At 42.5% G+C, this 23613-nt stretch overlaps 1 protein-coding gene across 3 annotated transcripts in view; it reads left to right on the top strand.

Moving 5' to 3' along the window:
• The window catches only part of ILRUN (inflammation and lipid regulator with UBA-like and NBR1-like domains), a 52219-nt gene that overhangs the window by 22878 nt on the left and 5728 nt on the right, over window positions 1-23613 (top strand). For 2 of the 3 annotated variants that reach the window (XM_044444555.1, XM_044444573.1), the window contains exons 3-5: window positions 5284-5481; window positions 8637-8965; window positions 9115-9188. In XM_044444555.1, coding sequence (XP_044300490.1) covers window positions 5284-5481; window positions 8637-8965; window positions 9115-9159 — 572 coding nt within the window. In that variant the 3' untranslated portion in view covers window positions 9160-9188. The remainder of the gene's footprint in view (window positions 1-5283; window positions 5482-8636; window positions 8966-9114; window positions 9189-23613) is intronic. The other variant, XM_044444563.1, reaches the window with a different exon arrangement.

The following is a 23613-nucleotide window of genomic DNA, read 5'->3' as shown; positions in this document are numbered from 1 at the left end:
TAACCAGTTCATTCAAAGATTTCAGAATAAGATGGTTTGTCAGGTTCCTTTGGTTCATAAATGGAAAATCAGAGTGTGGCCATTAAATATAATAGCATTCATTTCTAAAAGCTAATAGGGTAAAAAAATTCCATTCTTAGAATTATAGGAGACCTTGAAAAATAATCTATTCTAACTCCTGATCACTGCATGTTCTGCAATGGAGGGTGTAGCTGATAGATGAAGTACAGATTAGGGGAGCTCTGGATGTGAGTGATCGCTCCATTCTTTGCTTTGAGAGCAGGGGAATGGGGATGTGCAGCAGGTCGAGCACTTTCCACACTTGAAGCTGGGACTTCAAGAGGGCCAACTTTGGCCAACTGAAGGCCAGACTGGGGAAAGTCTCCTGGGATAGGTTACTGGAAGGCAAGCGAGTTGAGGAGGGGTGGATGGCACTCAAAAGGGAGGTCTTGGAGGTGCAAGCCTTGACGATACCTCTAGTTAGTAAGGTGGGGAGGCAAAGGAGAGTGCCGCCATTGATGCGAAAGGAGGTGCTTAGAGGGATTAGATGCAAGAGGAACCTCCATAGGAAATGGATACTGGGGCAAATAGACAAAAAGGTATACCGGGAGGAGGAGGCCCGTTGCAGAAGGAGGCTCTTGCAAATGACGGCATACAAATATCTTAAATAAAAATAATAACAGTGAGAGATCTAATGATGCTAGATAGGGAAGGGAGGCTGGCAGCCACACAACACGGTTTCTGCTAAAACAGGTCCTGTCAGACAAACCTTGTGGAATTCTATGACAAGGTTTCGAGGTGGCTAGATGGAGGGGATGCAGTGGATGTGGTTTACCTGGATTTCAGCAAGGCCTTTGACAAAGTGCCCCATGATACCCTGGTGGAGAAACTGAGGAGTTTCGGGATACACCAAAGCACTGTCCGGTGGATTAGGGCATGGTTGACTGACCGAAAGCAGAGAGTAACCATTAGTGGGGTATCATAGGGATGGCAGCCAGTGACAAGCAGGGTCCCCCAGGGCTCAGTCCTGGGACCGATCCTGTTTAATCTTTTTATCAATGACATGGAAGAAGGGGTGAACAGTCTGCAGATCAAATTCGCAGACAATACTAAAACTGGAGCAGTGGCCACAACTGAGGAGCAGGTACTCCAGATCCAAAAGGATCTGGACAGACTATGGAAGTGAGCAGGAGACAACAGGATGGCGTTCAATGTGGATAAGTGCAAGGTCTTGCACTTGGGACATAGGAATAGGTGTCATAAGTACTGGTTAGGTGACAAGTGGCTGGAGAGCAGCACTTGTGAAAGGGACCTCGGGGTGCTGGTTGACTGCTGGCTGAACATGAGTCAGCAGTGTGATGGGGTGGTTAAGAAGGCGAACACCACCCTTGGTGGCATAGCCAGAAGTGTGGCTTCTAGATTGAGAGAGGTATTACTACCACTCTATATGACTCTGGTGTGCCTGCAACAGGAGTATTGTGTTCAATCTTGGGGCCCTCATTACAGGAAGGATACAGCCAGGTTGGAGTCAGTGCAGCATAGGGCCACAAGGTTGGTGGCCAGTTTGCAGGGGATGGGGTATGAGGCGAGACTGAGGGAACTGGGTCTCTTCAGCCTGGAGAAGAGGAGACTCAGAGGGGATATGTTGGCGACATACAGGTATGTGAGGGGATGTCACATGGAGATGGGTAGGGACCTGTTCTCTGCTGCAGAGGAAGGCAGGACGCGCTCCAACGGCGCAAAGCTGAGGGAACCGAGGTTCCATTTAGATGCCAGGAAGCACTTCCTGACAGTTAGGACCCTGAGGGTATGGAATGGGCTTCCACAGGAGGTGGTTGAGGCTCCATCGGTGAGGGTGTTCAAAGATAGGCTAGACATGCACGTGGTGGGCATGTCATGAGCAGAGCTGGCTGGAGCCAGGGGTCAGAGTAGATGGCCCGGGAGGCCCCTTCTGGCTTGCTCTATTTCTGTTTCTATGTGTAGCCAGAACATCCTTGACAGATGGCCATCCAGTCTCCTTGAATTCTTTCAGTGAAGAAGAAACCACCTCCTGAAGCAGGCTATCCCACTGTGAACTGCACTCTTATTAAAATTCTTCTAATGTTGATCTATAAGCCATTTCTTTTTGATCCTAACCATTGATTCTGGCCTTGCCTATGGAGCAACAGAGCGTATCTTTGCTTTATCTTCTGTGTGAGAGCTTTTCTGTTTGAAGACCACTGTCATATTACTCTTTATGTGCTCTTTTCCAGGCTAAACATATCTAATTCTGCTGTTCTCAGTTGCATTTGAAAAATGTTTGGTATCTTCTTGAAGAGATAGGTGTACTGACAGAATTATTTTCTAGTCCTAAACATGCTGAGGAGTAAAATAATTTCCTTACCCTCATCCTTCTAATCATGTTAAAGCTGCAAAAACAAACAAACAAACAAACAAACAAACAACAAAACAAAACACCCTGCCCCATATTGCAGAAAAACTGGATTTTACATTCTCATTTTACTATATGCCCTTGTGATATTGTTGGTATAGTATCAAAATAATTCATATATTTTTAAAATGTACTGTATTACCATCAGTGGGGTGCAGGAAGTTGGCATTTGAATATTTTGCTTATATTGTCCTTCTGTCTGTTTTTAGGTTCCCTTTTATAGCTTTTCTAAAATCATTCTCAGGATTAACTCACGTATTGTGATCCAATGTGATATAATGGTTAGAGTGTGGGACTAGTGCTTGGGAGATTCAGGTTCTAGTCCATGCCCAGCCATGGAACTCACTGGTGACTCTTGACCAGTCACTGATTCACAGCCTAACCTATCTCACAGGGTTATTGTGAGGATAAAATGGAGGAGAGCCTTGTAAGCTGCCTTGGGTTCCTTGGAAAAGGTAGAAAGGTGGGGTTTATATGTAATAACAATAATTTTCAATTCTGTTGTGATTGGACATATACAAGGGATGCTACTGTTAATTCAGCTCGCAGCTGCTGCCCTTTGACACCTTTCTTTCTTATTGAGTCATCCTATAAAGTTGGGACTTGAACCAACTCTTAAAGAAAATAACAGTAAAGGGAAAACCAAGTATTGTATTCTTAACTCAAAGTATACAGAGGGTTATATATATATTGACGTGTGTGCGTGCATGTCTACAGATCTTTTACTTGATGGACTTAATTCACATGATCATACTTTAGACTCCTTTTTTCTTGCACATTCCACACCTTTCCTGATTTCTTCTGTCCTTCACTTGCTACAGCATCCAGATGATTGTTAATGTTAAAGAGACTGAATTGCCTATGCATCAAGATTTTGTAAATCTGCATCAAGCCATGGTTTCATATTCGGTTTCAAGCCATATTCTGTTGTTAGTATTAATCACCAAATTAAGCCATTGGAACATTCCTAGTACTCCAAAACATATGCAGGATCAGAATCTGACCCTGAGTTACAGTGATAACTTTTCAGAGCAGGGATTTTTCATTATTTAGCCACTATTTTTAACATCTTGGCCTTGTAGCTTTGGCAACATTGAAAATAATGTCCATTCAAAATAATCATTATGATTGCTTGGGTCCTGAGAGAAGTTTCCATATACCACCCAACCTAGTTCAGGTATTTACCTGATTGTGTGAGGGCTTATAATGGTAGAGAGTAGGGGTAATGCATGCTAAACCAGGATCCTGAGTCTTGGGTGCACTAGCCCCACCCTCTTCAGTTCAGACTTTATGTTGAATTTTATGTTACATATCATCAAGTTGTTTCGGACTTAAGATTTAAATCTACCCTAGGAATGAAAGCCCCCCAATATGTCCTGTCCATGACAGCCCTGCTATAAGGTCCAAGGCATGGTTGCAGGAAGTTAAACAGAGGCACCAGGACCCAGATAAATAGTCCATAGATTATACAACCACAGTCCAGTCACCAAATTCAAGTTGTTACCAGAGCAAGCGAAGGTCAAATCAGGAGCGAACAGGAAAGCAAATGAAATATAGTCCAGATGGCAAAAACATAGTCAAAACAAGCCAGATGTCAGAAGCCAAGAAGATAAAGGACAGGTGTACACATGGAATAGGAGCAGAAACAGAACTGAGGTGCAGGAGCAGGAGCAAGGTCCAAGGGCAGGAACAGAATCAAACAGCAGGTGGGATTCAGACACCACAGAGAGCTTCAGCACACTGGAGACCAGTGTTGCTGAGCCAGCTTCTGGCAGGAAGAGCCGCTTCTTAAATAGCTCTTCCCCCAGAGCTCCTGGGTGGTGCTCATGAATGCGCTGGCAGGTACAGTAGAGTCTGGGACTAGTCCTGTAACTACCAGTGCTGTTACTTGTTTGTTTGGCCAGCAGAACAAGCCCTGATGCTGCCTAGATACCTGCTCAGCTTTTTTAATTTCAAGGCTATGGCTTCTTTTATGGAGTCAGTCCATCTCCTGCTTGGTCTTCCTTTTTGTCTTCTGCCTTCAACCTTCCTTGCCGTGATTGTCTTCTCCAATGAGTCTTGCCTTCTAATGATGTCATGTTAAATTGGCTTGATCTAAAGGGGTGCTCCACTCAGATTTGCCATGAGAAGAACACTTTGTGAGAGCACAGTTTCTAGCCTATCAGAGTTTTCACCCATGCAGAGAATTGTATTTTTGGTCAAGCCAGTGCAAGTAAAATGCTTTCAGATATTGTTAATGCTAATGCAACATGGTATGGTATGAGTGGGGGACAGTATACATGGCGCTGACCCTCCACTCACTTGGAAAAGTCTGGATATACCAGTTGAAGTACTCCATTGAGTATTAGGCACTGTGTCACAATTTATGTAACATTTTGTATGGATGTGAGAGTGAAGACTGAAGCAGCTTTTCTTGCATGCATGAGTATTCAATTCCTGAGCCTAGCATTAATGTTTTTATACCAACATACGATGTCAGTAAGGGAAACACAATTTTGACAACACATGGCCAGAAAAAGAAGCCCATATCTGAGCCATCAGATATGTTTACTTTATGGATAGGCATGTCAGTTCATGGGAAATCTAAAAGTCACACTTTCATGCACACTTGCACACACCAAAGAATTGCATCTGAATCAGTAATCACCCTAATCACAGTAAATGGGAGAGATAACTGGTCTTTTATTAGGCATTTACTTACATTTCCTTGGTTGATTAATAAGGCAACAGTAAATGACACATATTGATGATAAATATATTATCCATTAATGAATATCCATTAATGCCATATCTTGAGTGAATGTAGTCTCTCTACTGACAAGTGCTTTAATAACATCTTTGCTAAATCTCAGGGACAGAAGCGTGGCCTCCAGGTGTTTGTCTTAAATACGTTGGGGGAGACCAGTTTGGCCATGTGAATATGGTGATGGTCCGATCATTGGAGCCTCAGGAGATTGCAGATGTCAGCGTTCAGATGTGCAGCCCCAGTACTGCAGGAATGTATCAAGGACAGTGGCGAATGTGCACTGCCACGGGACTCTATTATGGAGGTAAGAAACACATCTTTCCATTTACTTTGTAATGTCTGAGCTGACTTCAGTGCTGCAGGGGCTGTTAATGTCCGAATAGTATGTGCGAACATTTACTGGCCCATTTGATAAGAAAATAATAGGACTGAGTTGATTCAATGCTCTTTTTAAATATTTTATATCACATTAAATGGGCCTCCATTGTGGATTTATTTCAGGGAGGCACAGAATTGTATGAAAATGTTCACTTTAAGATGGCAACTTCCACTTCACGCTGGATTGTTAGCAGCAGTGTGAACTGCATGAGCCTTCTGTTCTCTAGGTAAATGTGAGACAAAGGATCAACTTGGCATATTGCTGAAGATAGTTTCCTTTAGGGCACAATCCTGTATGTGTTCAGACAGATACAAGTCTTACGACCCCCAGCATTCTTTAGCTCAGGGTGGTCCAACACATGACCTGCAGACCACATGCAGCCTCTGATGCCTTGTTCTGTCACCCTCTTGCTGCTCAGAGTCCTCCCATCACCCCCCTAACAGTGTGGATCCCAGAGATGGCACAGGCATGATTGTGCCGAACTCTCCTGAGGCCACCATCCCATCCTGAGGTTCAGAAAAAGAGCAGATTGGGCTAGCGGTGGCAGGAGCACTCCCCCCAGCATGCCCTTCATCTCTCCAGCTGATGAGTGGAAAGGTACTCAAGAGCTTGGCTCCTTTGCATTTGTCACCAGGAGCAGGCAGGGCATGCTGGGGAGAGTTTGTCAGCTCAAGTACAAGAGGCTTAGCATGCCAATTCCAAGAAGAAAGGAGGAGTGGGGGAATCACCTGGGAGGGCTTCTGGGTGGAAGAAACAGGGAAAAAAGGGATGGTCCACCCTAGAGGAGCAGTCAGTGCGCTTGAGCTATACTCAGAGAAGGAGCTGTCCTGTGATCTCTGCAGAAATTTCTTGAGTGCTCCCCCCACCCCCCGGGCTTCGTGTCAAAGCCCTCATGCAGCCCTCGAGGTATGAAAAGCTGGAGCACCCTGCCCTAGTTGGTCATGCTGGTTAGGAAATGCATGGTGTTGTAGGACATTTTTCTTTATATACATTATAGGATTGAGTCTTTAAAGAAACTGCAGCTGTCACTTCAAGAAAGGTAATTCACAGAGTGATGCTTTTGTTTTCTTGTATTTTTTAAAGATAGGAGCAAGGAGCTGGGATTTACAATGAAGGACCATATCTTTTCAATAGGATTTGATATTTTGGAGAATGTTTGTACTTCCTGCTAAGTTAAGGAGGGAATTGTAAAAAAAAAAAAAAAATCCAGTAAAATTTCTGTGTGAGTTCAGTTGAAATACATGCTGCTAGACAGAACCATTTGAAATGCTTGAAAAGCATCACTTTTCAACAACAGTTATTTTAAAGAGTCAGTTAAAGCAATAGAACAGTCTTTTTATTTACCTATTAGATTTATTTTCTTCCTTATTTTCTGTGAGGAACCAAGGCAGCTAACCGAGCCCTCCTCTTCCTTTCCATTTTTATCTTCAAAACAATGTTATGAAGTAGGTCAGTCTGAGAGTCCATGACTGGCCCAAAGTCAACCAGTGAACTTCATGATCAAATAGGGACTAGAACCCAGATTTTCTGAGTCCCAGTCCAGCTCACTCTGATAGTTATACCACACCAGTCCCTTAACATTTAGTAATTTTTCTTGATTTTGGTCTGGTGTGCATGATTGCTGGATGTGGATGCTGCATTCAGGAAGCTGTTGTGAGTATTCAAGTTGTAGCAGGCAATCCCAGTTACTGATGTTGTACAAATCTCTCACTAGGTTGATTGTTTCTTGGTTAACAAACTACCCACAATCCCCAAACAATGAATGGATTGTGGGTGGTTTCTTAAGTACAGCAACTACCTAACTTCACTGGGTACTCACATCATAAGCCCCAGCAACTCCCCTCCACACCTTGAGTATTCACAGTGGTCTTTGGTGCATACTAAAACCCACCATAGTTGAAATAAGCCTTGGTGGAGTGAGGCAATTGTATGAACCAAGCCGCTGTGTCCTGGGATAACTTGTGGTATACATGAATGTTCATTCTGTGTTTGAAAATGAGAGCATCTAACCCTAACATTGTTTCTGGAAAATATGCATAGGATAGCTAGGTCATTATTGAATTTCACTTTTTCAGGTGATCCATGAATAGAATGGAGTAATTATTCTGCAAAGGGGTGACCTCAATGTTGCGAACTGCCCAGAGAGTTTGGCTGTGGGTGGTATAGAAATATAATGTGATGATGATGATGATGTAGGTTCAGAATATTCCCTTTTGCATTTTCACTTTATAATTAAAAATACTGGGTTGCCTTCATTTGGCAGTTTGATCATGCTCATCATACTAACATTTCCTCATTAAAAATACAAGCTAATTTTGTACTTCTTAGGAAAACTTTTTTGCAGTACCTGTCTACTGCACTATTATATGATGCATATTCAATTTCTTATCTGCCTCTTGTGTAGTTAGTATATTAGTTGTATATACTAATAGCAGTTCTCAAAGTCCTGATCTGTAAGTAGCCAAAATGGTGGCATCTATACCCACAGCGGGATCAACAGACTTGAGGGAATTCTAAGTTCTAAAAGTGGAAAAGACATCCCAAAGGAGAGCCAGCGACACAGTGGCTGCAAGAATGTTGGCTGACTGTTGAAGTGGAAAAAGCAGGAAACCTGAACAATGACATGTTGAAGTATCCTTAAAGATCACAGGATTGGAGCACCCCATATTCAGTATTTTGTTGCAGATTCCGATTGTGAGATTTGTTATCCTGCCTTTATTTCCTGTTGATTGCCACAGTCAGCACATTTTAGATTCAGTCTTGACTGTTCCTTCCAATCCAAAGATGAAGTAAATCGAATACATGCATAGTTGGATGTTGGTTGGTATAATCCATAATGTGCTAAGGAGGGACTTAACAACAGGTGGCAGTGTTTCTCTGCCTTCAAAGTTTCAGAATGCCAAATCATTCAGCATGGATTCTGGCATGCAAGTAACTCTGTTGTGATGCCTCCCATGTATGAGAACTGTACTTGGTCTTTTGTTACACGCACCTGCTTATAAGTGGTATGCCAACTTTTGAGAGTGGTGAGGCTTCAGTGTAAATTATATATTGTGCTGACTAAAATTTCTGTTTTGCAGATATCATCTGGGTGATCCTCAGTGTAGAAGTTGGAGGACTTTTAGGAGTAACGCAACAGCTGTCATCATTTGAAACAGAGTTCAACACACAACCACATCGCAAGGTAGAAGGAAACTTTAACCCGTTCGCCTCTCCGCAGAAGAACAGGCAACCAGATGAAAACAACTTAAAAGACCCTGGGGGTTCCGAGCTAGACACAATCAGCAAAAACACGTGGGGGCCTGCTCCTGACCAAATTGAACAAGATCAGACTGAACTGTCACAAAACTCTGTAAATCTCTCCCCCAGCAGTCACTCGAACAACTTATCAGTAATGACATACAGTAAGGTATGTGCCCTGGGGATGCAGGAAAATGGGGAAGTCATGAGTCAGTGGCCCATATTATAACAGTCCTTCTGTACAGGCAGTGTAGCTCCCCCTTGTGCTTCTGTGTGATCCAACAAAACAAAAGATTCTGTTAACTTCACATTCTTCAGATGCTGCATGCTGGTTTGAGAATGCCACAATGTACAGAGCTGTAGTACACTTAACATTGAACACATATTAGTTGGTAAGTGTTGGACTATATTTAGTCAGCAAGGTTTGACTTTGGATTTAAGCAACTAAAATGTATTAATAGAAAGCATTCTGCAGAATGTGTGTGTGTTTTTTTAGCTTTCCCTTTTGTTTTTATCAGACTGTAAATCATTACTTTCAATTGAGCAGGTTTGCATGTCATGTTAACCTCCTCCCTTCTCATATGAGCTGTTCATTGTTGATTGTTCATGAAACAACCCACTATATACCCAACAGACAAATGGGCTCACCATTTGGTTGGCGCCATTTTCCCCTCTCAGTATTTTTGTAGATATTCCAAGGGATTCTACAGCAAGACCAACTTGTCCCCTTTCCCACTGCTGTGATGGTGAAATGTTTCGCATTTGCTGTGGCTTATGTTGTGTGGACTTCCACAAACACACTTTTTTCAGAGATAACTTTTTCCAGTCTGTGTTGACAGCTAGCGACAGCTCCTTCAGAGTGCTCAAGTGGCACATAGGAGGGAACTTTCATTGCTTCACTACCTTTCTAAAAAATTGTGCAAGAAATTTAAATAAATATTTTCAAGCTCACTTTACATTAATTTTTTTAGTCAGACTTGTACAGTCTTGTAGGAAGCCAAAATGGCAATCTTCACCTGGATAGAGCCAGAGAGTCCTCTGCTGTCAAAGTACAGCAGGCTTCTTCCATGGGCATTGACCAAAAATGGCTGCCAAGAGGTTTATTTTTCATTTTGCTTTCTCTTGACAACTGTCAAAAACAGCTGCCAAGAGAAGCCAAAGCTATAGGCAGTCATTGCTCATGAAAGGGGTTGCTAGTTGATCACACCCTTTGCAACAAGATCCTCTAGGGTTTTGGTTCTGGTTGTTGCTGCTGCTTTGTTTTTGAACCTGACTCTTGTCAGGCTCTTTTTCACCCTTTCTTGAAACTTTAGGTGAATGGAAAAGTGGAAAAGTGGAGGTCATCTCTTTGACTGGAGACTTTCAGAAGTCCAGTTCTTTTTAAAAGGGGTTTCCAGACAGGGCTACATGTGCACTAATTCCTGGACATTTCCTATTAAAGAATCCTGAAACTACTGTACCACTTTTCATGTACAAAGATCATTCTTGGCTTTTGCTTCTCTTAACAACTATCAAAAGAAAGCAAACTGGAAAGTAAAGCTCTTTGCAGCCTCTCTGGGTCAGTAACCATGGTGGGTTCCAGGAGGTTGTCCAGGCAAGACTTGCCATTTCAGAGTTGCAGAATTTTGCAATTGCGCAGTGCCATTTGGACACGTTGAAAGATTGGTCACTAGTTACCAACTCAAATCATGAAAAGTGATCTCCAGGAGGAAAATGCTGCAGTAAACAAAAGGACTTGCAATTGTGGTAGGGGGTGGTGCACTGTACCACTTGGGCAATATTGGAGCAGTTGGCACGGTGTAACCCAGACTAGCACAGCAAGTGATTCTTGTTCCCCTTGCTAAGTGGCTTGCTAGCTGCTTCTTGCAATAGTCTTGGCTATTGGACAGTAAATAAACCCAGAATTGAGTTGGTTGCTCATGCTTGGACAACACAGTAACCCATTGTGGTTCCAGCAATCCCAGTTATAACCATGGGTTGTTAAGATGGCTTATTGCCCCTAAATAAGCCATCCTAAAGGAATTGGTTCCAGTTTGCATGGCATGACAACCCAGTGTTGTTTGTCATCCATGATGGCTTGTCATGTCATGTGAATGTAGTCATTGTCTGGTTTACTTCTTAGTTTTTGCTTCCAAATTTTATGCTTTGTCAAATGCATAAAAATATGTACAAACTTACAGAATCATGCTTCACAATCCAATGTGATATACATAGCTTGTTCTGTTTAAAGACAGGCTAATATCCAGCCATTTGGCATGCTTAATTTTATGTTATTCTGAGCAATGGTGTAATTCAAGTTGGTGTAAGGTTGAAAATAGGATAAGTAAAATGTGTTGGACAGCTGGAGTAGAAGGAGGACAGTTGAAACAAGTAGATTTTGTTCACATGATAGCTGTGGCAAGTTGTGGTTTACCTACAGGCACCATCCTGAAGAATCAAGCCATAACCATGGCTTGGTGTGATGTTCAGTACTTGGTGGATTGTGTGAGGATGAAACAATGCTTATATAACTCTAAACAATGATAACAGCTGTAGGCCAGTAGTCAGTAATCCCTTTCTGAGCAAGGTGCTTGAGCAGGTAGTTGCTGGTCAATACCAGATACTCTTGAATGAAACAGATTTTCTAGATGAATTTCAGTCAGCTTCAAGTCTGCTTTTGGAATGGACAGTACCTTGGGTGCCCTGTTAGATTATGACTTTCTGGAAGAAGGTCAGAGGAAGTATGATTCTGTTGATTCTCTTGGGCTTTCAATGCAATCAACCACTGTATTTTCTGGAAAGGGTGTATGGAAATTTGGAGTCACTGTACTCTAGGAGTCTGCTGCTTCTTGGATAGCTTATTCCAGAAATATAGAAACAAAGTGAGTCAGAAGGGGTCCCCTGGGCCATAGTCTGATCCCTGGCTCCAGCCAGCTCCACTCATCTAATCCCCAACATGTGATTATCTAATCTTTCCTTGAACACCCTCACTGATGGGGCCTCAACCACCTCCCTTGGAAGCCCATTCCATATCCTAGGGGTCCTAACCATCAGGAAGTATTTCCTGACATCCAACCTGAAGCCTGGTTCCTTTGCCCCATTGGAACACCTCCTGCCTCCACTGCAGAGAACAGGTCATGGCCCTCCTCCACATGACTTCCCCTCACCTACCTATAAGTTGCTAAAAGATCCCCTCAGAATCATCTCTTCTCCAGGCAGAAAAGACCCAGGTCTCCAATCTCTCCTTATATGTCATCCAACCTGGCTACCATTCTTGTGACCCTGCGATGAACCAATGCCAACCTATTTAATGTCTCTCCAATACTGTGGAGCCCAGAACTGGACACAGTACTCCAGTTGTAGGTACATCAGTCATGTAGAGTGTTTATCAACAACTCTCTGTATCTGGAAGCCATGCTTCTGGCTATACATCCAAGGGTGACGTTTGCTTTCTTAACCACCATGTTACACTGCTGGCTCATTTTCAGCCTGCTGTTGGCAGGTACCCTGGGATCCCTGTTGTCCAACCACTTATGTCACCCATCCTGTGCCTGTGACTCCTGTTCCTCTGTCCAAGTGCAAGACCTTGCATTTATCCACATTGAATGCCATCCTGTTGCCCCCTGTCCACTTCCACAGCCTGTTCAGATCCTTTTGGATCTGGATCACCTGCTCCTCAGTTTGGATCTGGATCACCTGCCTTCACTTTGGTATCATCCACAAATTAAGTCTCCAGACTGGTTATCCCTTCCTCCAGGTCATTGATGAAAAGGCTGAACAGAATCAGTCCTTGAACTTAGTCCTGGGTACTCCACTTGTCACCAGCTGCCATCCTGATGATTCCCCACTGATAGTCACCCTCTGCTTGTGGTGTGTCAACCATGCTCTAATCTATTGGACAGTGCATTGATCTACCCCAAAGCTCAATAATTTCTCAACCAGGATATCATGTGGCACTTTGTCAAAGGCCTTGCTGAAACCCAGGTAAACCACATCCACTGCCTCCCCTCTAGCCACCTTGAGACCTTATCATAGAATTCCACAAGTTTTGTCTAGCAGGATCTCTTTTTTCAGAATCCATGCTACTTTAACATCTGTGCTTGTTCCCTTCATCATTTTCCACATCCCTACCCTGTTAAGTGGTCTCACAGCTTGTTTCCCTTTTCCCATTTACATGAAGGTAGCAGCCCTTTTTGTTGCTCGTGACATATTTGACAAGTCTCAGCTCATATTCAGCCTTAGCCTTGTGAAAAATCCTTCTGCGTTATGCTGTTTCCGCCTGGTATACCCTTTTGTCCACTTGCCCCAATGTCCATTTCCTGTGGAGGTCCACGTTCCTTCTAAGCTTTCTTTGCATCTGTGATGGTGCCCTCCTATGCCTCCCTGCTTTGCTAATCAGTGGTATTGTTAAGGCTGGTGCCTGCAAGACCTCGCTTTTTAGAGTCATCCACCCCTCCTGAACCCCCTTGCCTTCTAGTACCCTCTCCCAGGAGACTTTCCTCAGCCTGGCCTTCAGCTGACTGAAGTTGGCCCTTGAGAAGTCCCAGCTCTTAGTACTTGACCTACCGCTCATCCCTGTACCCTTGATCTCAAAGCATAGAATGGAGTGGTCACTTGCATCCAGAGTTCCCCTAATCTAGTCATCATCCACCAGATCCTCCCTGTTGGTGAGACCCAAATCTAGGATGTTCCCCCTACCTCTTATTTCCTCTTGGACCCTCTGGGTGAAAAACCATCCCCCCATAGCTTCTAGGAAGCAGTGGGACCCAGGTGATGCCACTATGTATGTCTCCCAACGAATATCAGGAAAGTTAAAGTTTCCTTTTATCACTTTATGTGTCCCTCCACTGGGATACTCTTCCAGTCCGGTCTATCAGAGCATTGTCCAGGGTCTCAAGTTGACCCAGTGGGTGACAACATAGCCCCACTATCCATTCCTTGGTCTCCCATCAGTCTTAATCACACCGCCTCTACCTGATCCCTTCTACCCTGTTCTATGTCTCATTACACCCTATCCCTTCCTTAACATATAACGCTACATCTCCTCCACGCTTTCCCTTCCTTTCCTTCCTAAAAAGAACATGCCCTTCTGTGTTAACATGCCAATCCTGCTTTTCATCCCACCATGTTTCTGTAATCCCCACCAGGTCATATCTGCCTATTCCGAGGAGAGCCTTGAGCTCTTCCTGCTTGTTTCCCATGCTCCTAGTGTTGGTGTAAATACATTGCAGCTCTTTCTTGCAAATCCCATTCCCTAGCTCGCCTGACTCCCTTCTTCCTCCCAGCCTCCCTGGGACAGAAGGAACCCTCTCAGCAGTAGTCATGCCAGCCCCTGCAGTCCCTACATCACCCTGTCCCTGAGACCCCGATCCTGTTCCTTCACCAGTCTGATCATGATTGATTTCCTGATTGGTTTCTGAGGGCCCTGATCTCCCCCCACCCCTTGGTAAGTTATCCAGATAAACCTGCTAGAGCATTCCTGAAAGCCACTTTCCCCATCCTGGTGAGGTTCATCCCATACCTCAACAGAAGTCCAAAAGTGAGGAACCACTTCCCATGGTCAAGGAACCGAAAGCATTCCTTCCAACACCAGGCCCTTAGCCAGTCATTCATCTCTGCAACCCTCCCCTCCCCGGTTGGCCCATTTCCACAGACAGGCAAGAGCAAGGAAAGGCCACCTGAATCTTCCATGTCCTTGAGTCTTTCACCCAGAGCTTCAAAGTCCTGAGTGATCCCATCCCCTTCCTGGCTGTGTCATTTGTCCCCATGTGAATCACTGATGAATGATGACCATCGAGGGAAGAAGATGGTCCACTCTGTCCATCACATGCCCAATGCGTGCACCTGGCAGACAGCAGACCTCCCTCACACCTAGTTCCAGCCAGTACACTGCTGCCTCGTATCCCTTAGTAAGGAGTCCCCAATGACAATGACCTGCCTTCCTCTCACCCATCCGGTGGAGATCAGGGTGCCTTGTCCCCCACTTCTGTCCTTGGGCCAGTTCCCTGAGGACCTACAGCCCCAGTCTGCACAAGCAGAGAAAACCTATTTCTCAGCTTCAAATCAGCACCAGGAGATGGAGGGCATGGTGCTGCCTCTGCTTCCTAAGGGTGACATGCTTCCACGTCTCCCCAACTGATTCCCCAGTGGCTCCTTCCTCTTCATTCCATCTAGAAGGGGGCTGTTGCTGGTTGGCCTGGAGGACCTGTTCTCCCAGGAACTGTGTCTCTCCTCCCCCCTCCCAAATCTCCTGGAGGGAGGTGATGGCATTCTCCAGACCCTTCACCTTTTCCTCAAGGAAGGATACCAGCTTGGACACAAGCTTGCACTTAGTGCAAATGTATCCTGGCTCCTCCTGGGGTAGGAAGACAAACATTGTACAGGAGCTGCAGGTAACCATCACACCACCGCTCCCACCATGGCCATCCTGTGGCCTGACATAGGCCACCACTCAGAGAACCTTGTTTCTATTTGTCCTCTGCACCCTTGTCTTGCCTGCACTATGCTACCCTCACTTGAGGCTGGGAACCATGCTCCCTTAGTGAAGACAAAGTCCCTGGGAAGAGAGTCCTTGTGCAATGCGGGCTGCATCTAAGGGACCCAAACAAGGATGATGCCCTTTGCACATCACCCTTTGGCTCCACCAGTAGTTGAGTGCAGCTTTATAAGTCTCAGAGGCCACTGGCTATGTCCCCTCTGCTTCCTCCTGGGCCTCTCTAGCCCCACCTCCCTTTCCCTCCACTCCTCCTGTCCCCCCAGTACTCTGCCAAAGCTCCTGCTTTGCATCTATAAGTTTCCTGGCCTCTGCTGCTCCGCTGATGCTGCAGAGAGCCCCCCCCCCCAAAAAAAAAGTGCTGGGGAATTATTTCTCTGTGTCTTGGCAACTATCCTATGGGATTCCACAGAGCTCTTATTTTCCATACTGTTCAATATCTGCATGAAACCAATGAGGGTGGTTATCTGATGGTGTGAGTGCAGGTGTCATCAGTGTGTTGATGACACCTGACTCTTCCTTTCTCATCAAACCTAGGTGAAAAGGAGTGATTGCTGGAATCATTGCTTGGGCATGGTAAGGTACTGGATGAGTGCTAGTAAACTGAGAGTCAATCATAAGAAGGACAGAAGTATTGTTATTGGTTGGTTCACCTAGCTGAATGAGTGCTATTTAACATGTTCTGGAGGGTTGCACTTCCCCTAAAGGTTCAGGTTGATAGTTTGGGCTTGCCCTCGGATACAGTATTATCACAGGTGGACTTGGTAGCACTGGGCGCCTTATATCAGCTTAGGTTGATACGCCGACCACATTCTTATCTTGATAGAGATAGCCTAGTTAAAGTTAGCCATGCTCTGGTGACCTCTCAGCTGGATTACTGCAATGCATTATACACAGGGCTGCCTTTGAAAACAGACCATAAACTTCATCTTTTCCAAAACTGGGCATTGAGATTGTTAGCATGGCCTGGCCAATGTGATAATATTAGGCCAGAACTTTTCTATCTGCTCTGAGAGTCAGTTGATGTCCAGCCCCATTCAACCTGTTGGTATTCACATTCAAAACACTCAACTAGGATCAGGTTACTGTAAGGATCAACCTCTCCTACATATATTTGCCCAGATGCTAAGATTTTTCTAAGTCTCTCACTGAGAACCCTTCTCCATTGTAGTACCCCAGTTGTGAAATGAACTTCCCAGAAAGGTTAATCTGGCACCTGTGTTTTAGTCTTTTTGGTGCCAAGAGAAGACCTTATTTTTCCAGGAATATAAGTCTTTCTGTTGTTTTAAATCTTTTATTGTGTTCTAAATTGATGCATTGCTATTAGGTTTTACTTGAGCTTTCTCTTCTATTTTATATTGTAACTTTAAACTTTTATAATGTATTTTATGTTGTATTTTATGGTTTCAATTGTTGTGAGCCATCCAGAAAGCAGCTGTTGGGCAGTATAGAAATGAAAAATGAAAAAAATAAAAGAATAAAACAGGCCATGGGTTCTGTGAGGGTTGTTTAACCCTCATGCAACCCATGCTTGCCTTATTCAGATGTCAAAACAAGTAACAGTCACAGCTTGAACATTCAAAATGTGGCAACCCACAATGGACTGTCTAGTCATGCAAATATGCCCATAGTATAATACTTTTTGTATGATTACAGCTAAATTAAAATTAACTAGATAATTGTACATTCAGGTCACAACAGAGATAACATTCCTAGGTACAGCTGATGAATGTACCTTGGAGCTGTTAGTCATAGAACCAGCAAGAGGAAAGGCAACAATTCATTCCTAAGCCATACTCACATTTTGTCTAAGGTGTAATGCTTAGAAATGCATATCAAACTCAGTGGATAATTGCTCAGAAACTGCTGCATGAATACATTTAATTACAAAAGGAGAAATTATGTAATTGGTTATAAGAAGATCAAATTTATTCACAAAGCTTGGAGGGATAGTTAAACCAGTATTAGAGAACTCTGTGAAGATAAAATGTTTTTCTTGAATTAATAGGCAAATTAAAAAATAAGAATTCATAGGGACTGGATCATTTTCACCTGGGCATTTGGAAACTGCTCAGAGGTTTGTTTATTTGTTTAAAACTTTTATGTCCTGCCCTTCACAGTGTCTCAGGATGATAATACAAACAAACAAGGTACAGTATCCAGAAATAATACAGAAAATCAATCTTAAAACGCTACTAACATTAAAAATGATGGGAAAATAAAAAGGATTTAGCCTGGTACCAAAATGAGAGGAAAAAAAGCATCAGCACCAGTCACACCTCTCTGGGGAGCCAATTCCATAGCTGGGGTGTCACCGCAGAGAAGGCCCTTCTCCGGATAGCTACTCTTCTGATCTCCTTCAAAGTGGGCTTCTGAGTAAGGACCTCCACTCCATGGGCAGGTATATATGGAAGGAGGTGTTCATTCAAATATCTAGGTCCTAAGCTGTTTAGGGCTTTATCACTAGCACCTTAAATTGGGCCCGAACTTCAATTGGAAGCCAGTGCAGATGGTACAAGACTAGCATTATGTGTGTTTATCGGCCAGTTCCCTGCTAGCCAGGTTAAATTATTTATATGAAGTACACAATTCTTCAATAAAAATAACCTTTTACTGAATGATTTTTTTAAAACAGAAAAAGATCCAGAGTAGATTAAAACCGGAATAATTAAACACAGAGAAGAGCAATGTCTATTGTGAGGGAATTGTTACAGCATTGGCAAAGGAATTCTTGTCTCTTTTACTTATAGAAATAATAACCTGTATGTAGCTAAAGGGATGCTGGTAGACTTGCAAAAAACTGTTGACAGAATCCCTCAGCAAAGACCACTGAAGAAGCTCAGAAACCTCATCACGGGGAAAGAGGTTGACACAGGCTGAAAGCTAGTTAAAACTTGGGAGGCAGAGGGAAATATTAAAGCCAACAGTTTTCATACAGAAAGAAGCAAACCATGGAAGCCCCCAGACATCTGTATTGAGAAACATGCTGTTTAAACTTTTTATAAATGAACAATGAAGTTCATGATAGTAGAAGCAGATTTTCAAGCAGATAAAATCTTCAAAGGATCTCTCCAACGGAAGGGCAACTGAGGTTTGATGTGAGTGCAAAGTGACTTACAGTAAGATTCTGAATTGTATATGAGCTGAGAGGATCTAAATTGTCTGTGGTTACCAGTTAGACATAATAGCTTACTTGAAAGTATTTGATCACTTTGCTATACCTGTGAACTAGGAAAAATTGGCATTAATAACAATTTGGAAAGGTGATGAAAATAAAATAGCAGCTTGCATTATGCATAACATAAATGTATAGCACACTCATAGTTAAATGCTGAGTTGGATCCAGGGTTTGTTCCTACTTGGAAGAGCATTCAATGAGCAGAGTTCTGCTCAGAATATTCTGGCCAGCAGGGAGGGGAAGTGATTTTCACTAGTCCCTGCTTCTCCAGCACCACATCCCATGCTGTTCCAGAGAGACCACCAACCTCAAAGCAGTTTTTTGGGGGAAAAAGGGGAGAGCAAGTAAATGGTTAATTTTTTCTCCTTTTGTTGTGTCACTAAATGCTCTGAATTAAATCCTTCTGTTCAAAGGAGGCAAGATCTGATTCCAAGCCATTGAGTTCACATGACACAGCAACCTGGTGTGGGTAACTAGCCGCAGTGGGTTGTTGTCATCCAAACACAAACCATTTCCTGCAGGGTAGCCTATTTTTGAGCAATAACCTGCAGCCTGTTCTTTGGGTTACTCAACCCACAATAGGTTATGTCATCTGAATGCAAGAGATCAATTTCATTGTGGATTGTGGGGAAAGGCTAGCAAATGGCTCACCAAGAGCAGTAAACCCCCCTGCTACTCTATGATTTCTCTCTTGCTACTGCCACTGATGACTGCTCCACCTGTCTCTGTGGTCATTTGCAACCTTTAATTTTTTTTCAATCCCAGAAGTGTGTGCAAATGTCTTTGTCAGTGTTTCAGAGGTACAAAATTGTAAATTTATAGCTGTCTGATACATGTGGTCTTGTCTGGTGGATGTTCTCATGAGTTGCATTTGTCAAAGAGAGCAAAGTGCAACTGGTAACATAGATAAAATTTGGCAAAGCAAGATTGCATATAGGCTGTTGTTGAATAGGCAATTGAAAATCAAACATAAAGTGTGTGTGTAGGAGGAGAGTAGATCCATTAAATGTGTTTACTAATAAGATCTTCCACTTAGCAATGTATTCCTCTGAAGTTCTCACTGACCTCCATATATTCAACACTTCTCTGGGAGTCCAACTATTTCAGAAAGGGAAGATATCCTTTCTCAGGGAGTCCTCCTTGAAGGAGATTAAAAGGGTGATTACCTGAAGAAGGGCCTTCTCCGCAGTGGCACCCCTAGTGTGCAATACACTCCCCAGAGAGGTTCACCTGGCGCTGTCATTTTATTCTTTTCAGTGCCAGGCTAAAACCTTTTTATTTTTCCAATATTTTAAGGTTTGACTTATTTTAATATGGGTTTTATTGTTAGAATTTGATTAGGATGCTGTGTAGTTTTTTTTTTTTTTTTTTTGGTCTTACTGTTAAACCGTCCCAAGACTATGGTAAGGGATGGTCAAAAGAAGTTTTAAATAAATAAATCCCCCCCTTCCTCTTTTGGCATACTTACTCCTGCAGTTACTGCAGTTCTCTGACAATTCTAAAAAAGGATAAAAACAAAACCCTGAGTCAGTTACTGAATGGGACAGAGTGTATAGGGCCACTTTGTCTAGAAGACAGCTTTAAGTCTTGCTGTTGCTGACATCCTATTTTCTCCATCCCATTTTGCAACATCTAAGGAGGTTTTTAATTGCCCCTCAAATTTGCACATTTTTAACTAGAAAGTAAATGGACAGGAAATATATACATATTTTATGACTGGGAAGGAACTGGAGCAGAAATGTACACAACAGGTAATTCAAATGATCAAGAGATTAGAACACATTCCACTTGAGAAATGGCTAAAGGATTTGGGCCTTTTGAATTTAGAGTAAGGGACATGAAAGTAGTTTACAGAACTTTGAATAGTATGGAGACAGGATATTAAGATAATTATACCTCACAATACTACAATATGCATATGTATATAATACCCTTACACTCCCAAAACATGCATGAAATCATAGGAGCAAGGCAAACAATAGGAATTATTTCTTCATTCAGTAGATATCTAATTTTGGGAAAAAATAATTAGTACAGAATGTGACAATCACTGGTTTAAACAGATGATAAAAGTTTCATGGAAAATAGATAGCATAATTGGATTCTATCACATAGGACCCAGTTATATTAGAGGGTGTATATTAAGGGCCTGCATAGTTATACATTGAGCTAGCATGTCAAGTCACTTTTGCTAATCTGGAAAGGCATGGGATGCAGTTGGATAGGTGACCACATGGAGAAATGAAGCAGGATTCTGTGGTGTTATAGGCCCCTTTCAACTGTTCTGTTCTGATCTGTTCTATGTAGTCTATCACTCTTAAGATGTGCAGCAACAGTATGATTTAATCACTAATGTTTGAACAGATAAAACAGCCTTTTGATACCAAGTGTAGTGGAAATCACAAAGTTTAAAATACACCTGCTTTATTGTTTAATGAGTTGTTTTTCAGCAACCATGGGAGCATTTTAAATTGAAGATGAATCTTAGAAATTTTGGCTGACCTAACACTTAGATTTTTAGCACTTTGCTGACTATTCATGGCCTGGACAATTTGAGGAGGACTCATCCATTCATCTGACTTATACCATCTGTAGCCTTTTAAGCTAACCTTTTACTTGGAGATGGCTGCAATTGTGCTGGGTGTGAGGGGGAGATGGCCGAGATTGTGCCCGTCTTTCCTGCAGGAGTACAACCACGATCTTGGCTATCTCTCCCGCCCCAGCATGATTGCGCCCGCCTCCCCCCCCAGGTGTGCCCGCTTTTGCGCCTGTCTCTCACTGCCCAGTGAGCCGGGATGACAGGTGCGTGCAGGGATGACGGGCACAATTGCTGTCGTGTTGTGGGGGAGGGGAGATGGCCGCAATATTTGTTGTTCTTTGTTGCTTTGCTTCACATTTTTCTGATTAAAAAAAAAATAGTTACAGAACGGATTAGCCTTATTTACATTGAACCTTATGGGGAAATTTAACTTGGCTCATGACCAATTTGGGTCATGACCAGAGTCCTGGAACTGATTAAGTTCATGAGCCAAGGTACCACTGTACATAGATCTCCCCTTTCCAAAGTATCTGGGGACTAGTGGAAATGTGGAAAAGGTGGATACAGTCAGTGCAAGACTAAGCAACTAGAGGATCACCTCCAAAAAGGGAAAAGATATATTTGCCACCACCTTTGGCAGAAAAAAGCTTTGTCCCTTTTGTTTTTAACTTAAAGGGTGGGAATTCTTTTAAAAATGATGAAGAAATTGCACAATTTTGTATTGACCAAATGTGCAATACAAATGTATGCAATTTCTTTGTCTTTTTTTAAAGGTGTAGGAGCCACTGATGGACAGTCCAAAGCAGAATGCATCAGTAAAGTGGATGTCACTGGTAGTGGCATGGGTGAGCATACCAACAGCAGCAAGGGGGTTTTGCTGCAGTTGCCGAGTGGCTTTCTTGCTATTTCCCACCACCCACAGTGGATCAGTTCAACAATCTCTAGAACAAGTCATGTTCTAAGTACTAAGAGTTATGCACATTGAGTCAGTAAAGAAGTTAAGGATTCAATATTTTAGACTTGATGACTACAACTGTATGTACACTTTCAAGAACTTAAAACCCATTTAATACAAGGGGACTGGGTGAACAAGATAGGACTGGACTAAAAAAGCATACCACTTCTGTTGAGTCTCTTGGGTAGCGTTTGGCTCTTAACACCATACCAGTTGCTACTGTATTGCTGTTAACTAGGAAACATTACTCTGAAGGGAGCATATATTTGCTCCATTATCCTATCCTGGCACCAGTCTCCCTCCCAGTGTAGATGTCACCTAAAAAGTTTGGAGAGGAAATGCAGGATTTCATTTCTGCTTGTCATGGAGTTTGAATAAAGGGAAGTGCACATTATATATATGACACTCACTTTTTATGCACGGCTGCAAAACAAAACAAAAGTCTTTATGCTTACACTGATGGCAGCCTCAGATAACACTATTCAATCACCTTTTCTTTCTCATCACTTCCTTGTCAGTGCTTCTTCAAACTACCTTAAGCTCTTCTGAATCATTTACGTAAACTGAATACAAACAGAACAGAGCAGTTTGTACTTTATTTTGGTCAAAGTATGCTACACAAATATAATTCAGTAACTCAAAGCTCTTCCCCACAATTCATCTGTTCATTCAGGAAAATAATGTGATAACTGCCTTCTCCAAGTTTGTACTACTTCACAACATGGGGAATGGAGAGGCACTTTTACAAAAAATGAATGAATGAATGAATGAATGAATACATAAAATCCTGTATGTGGAGAAACTACCTGTGTTGAAATGTTTATACTTAACACACAGTAAGAGGGGAGCACCCAAAGAATTCTACTAGGTGTATCAGTAATGATTCTTCAGAAATACAATTTTATGTTAATTTTTAGTTGTCATGCAAATGAGAACACAGAACAACTATAATACTTTTGCTATTTTCTGTTCCAGGATTTTGAATTTTCTGTAGAGTCAAGCTAAATTTTCTGTAAAAAGAAGTTTCACTGTCCAAGAGTTCTTGCCAAGAAATCTGGCAACTGCAGACTAAATCAGCAGCTTAAACATCCTTATAAAAAGTTAAGCATTCCAACTTACGCTTCTTGGAAAAGAGGAAGAATGGGTGGCAAACATTTACCATACCAATGCAATGTTTGGGGACTGAACAATATTGCACTGAAATATATGTTTAGTTTCATCTTATACTTACTTTATATATGCTTGCTTTGTTTAATACAGACAGTAATTATAAAAATCATGTCTATCTGTCTCTTACAAGAGGCTTCTTTCCAGTGGTTTCTCATCTAGATTGCTGATCAGATCTATGCCTGATTAGCTTCAGTAATGCTTCATTATTTTAGGATCCCACAACATTTACCAACTCACAGCATAGAAATATTAAGCACCGCAGAATAAAAGAGTTCAAATAAATTAGTAGTACTTTCATCTAATCCTCTTTCTATTTTTAAAAGAAAAACTTTATAGTTTTTAGAATTCAGGAACATGTTCCTTCAATGAAGAGCACAAATTGATTAAGAGACATTTTTGTTGTTCCTTTTAGTTCCTACATCAGATTTCTTGGTCTATTCTTCGGTATGCTCTAAAGTCATTGTGTTTAACATGCCCAACCAAAATGGAGATATTTTGAGGCA

This window comes from Varanus komodoensis, unplaced genomic scaffold, assembly GCF_004798865.1.
Source record: "Varanus komodoensis strain SLA01 unplaced genomic scaffold, ASM479886v1 scaffold1, whole genome shotgun sequence".
Taxonomy (NCBI): domain Eukaryota; kingdom Metazoa; phylum Chordata; class Lepidosauria; order Squamata; family Varanidae; genus Varanus; species Varanus komodoensis.
The sequence above is the reverse complement of the archived record's forward strand: the minus strand, read 5'-3'. Positions and strand labels throughout refer to the sequence as shown.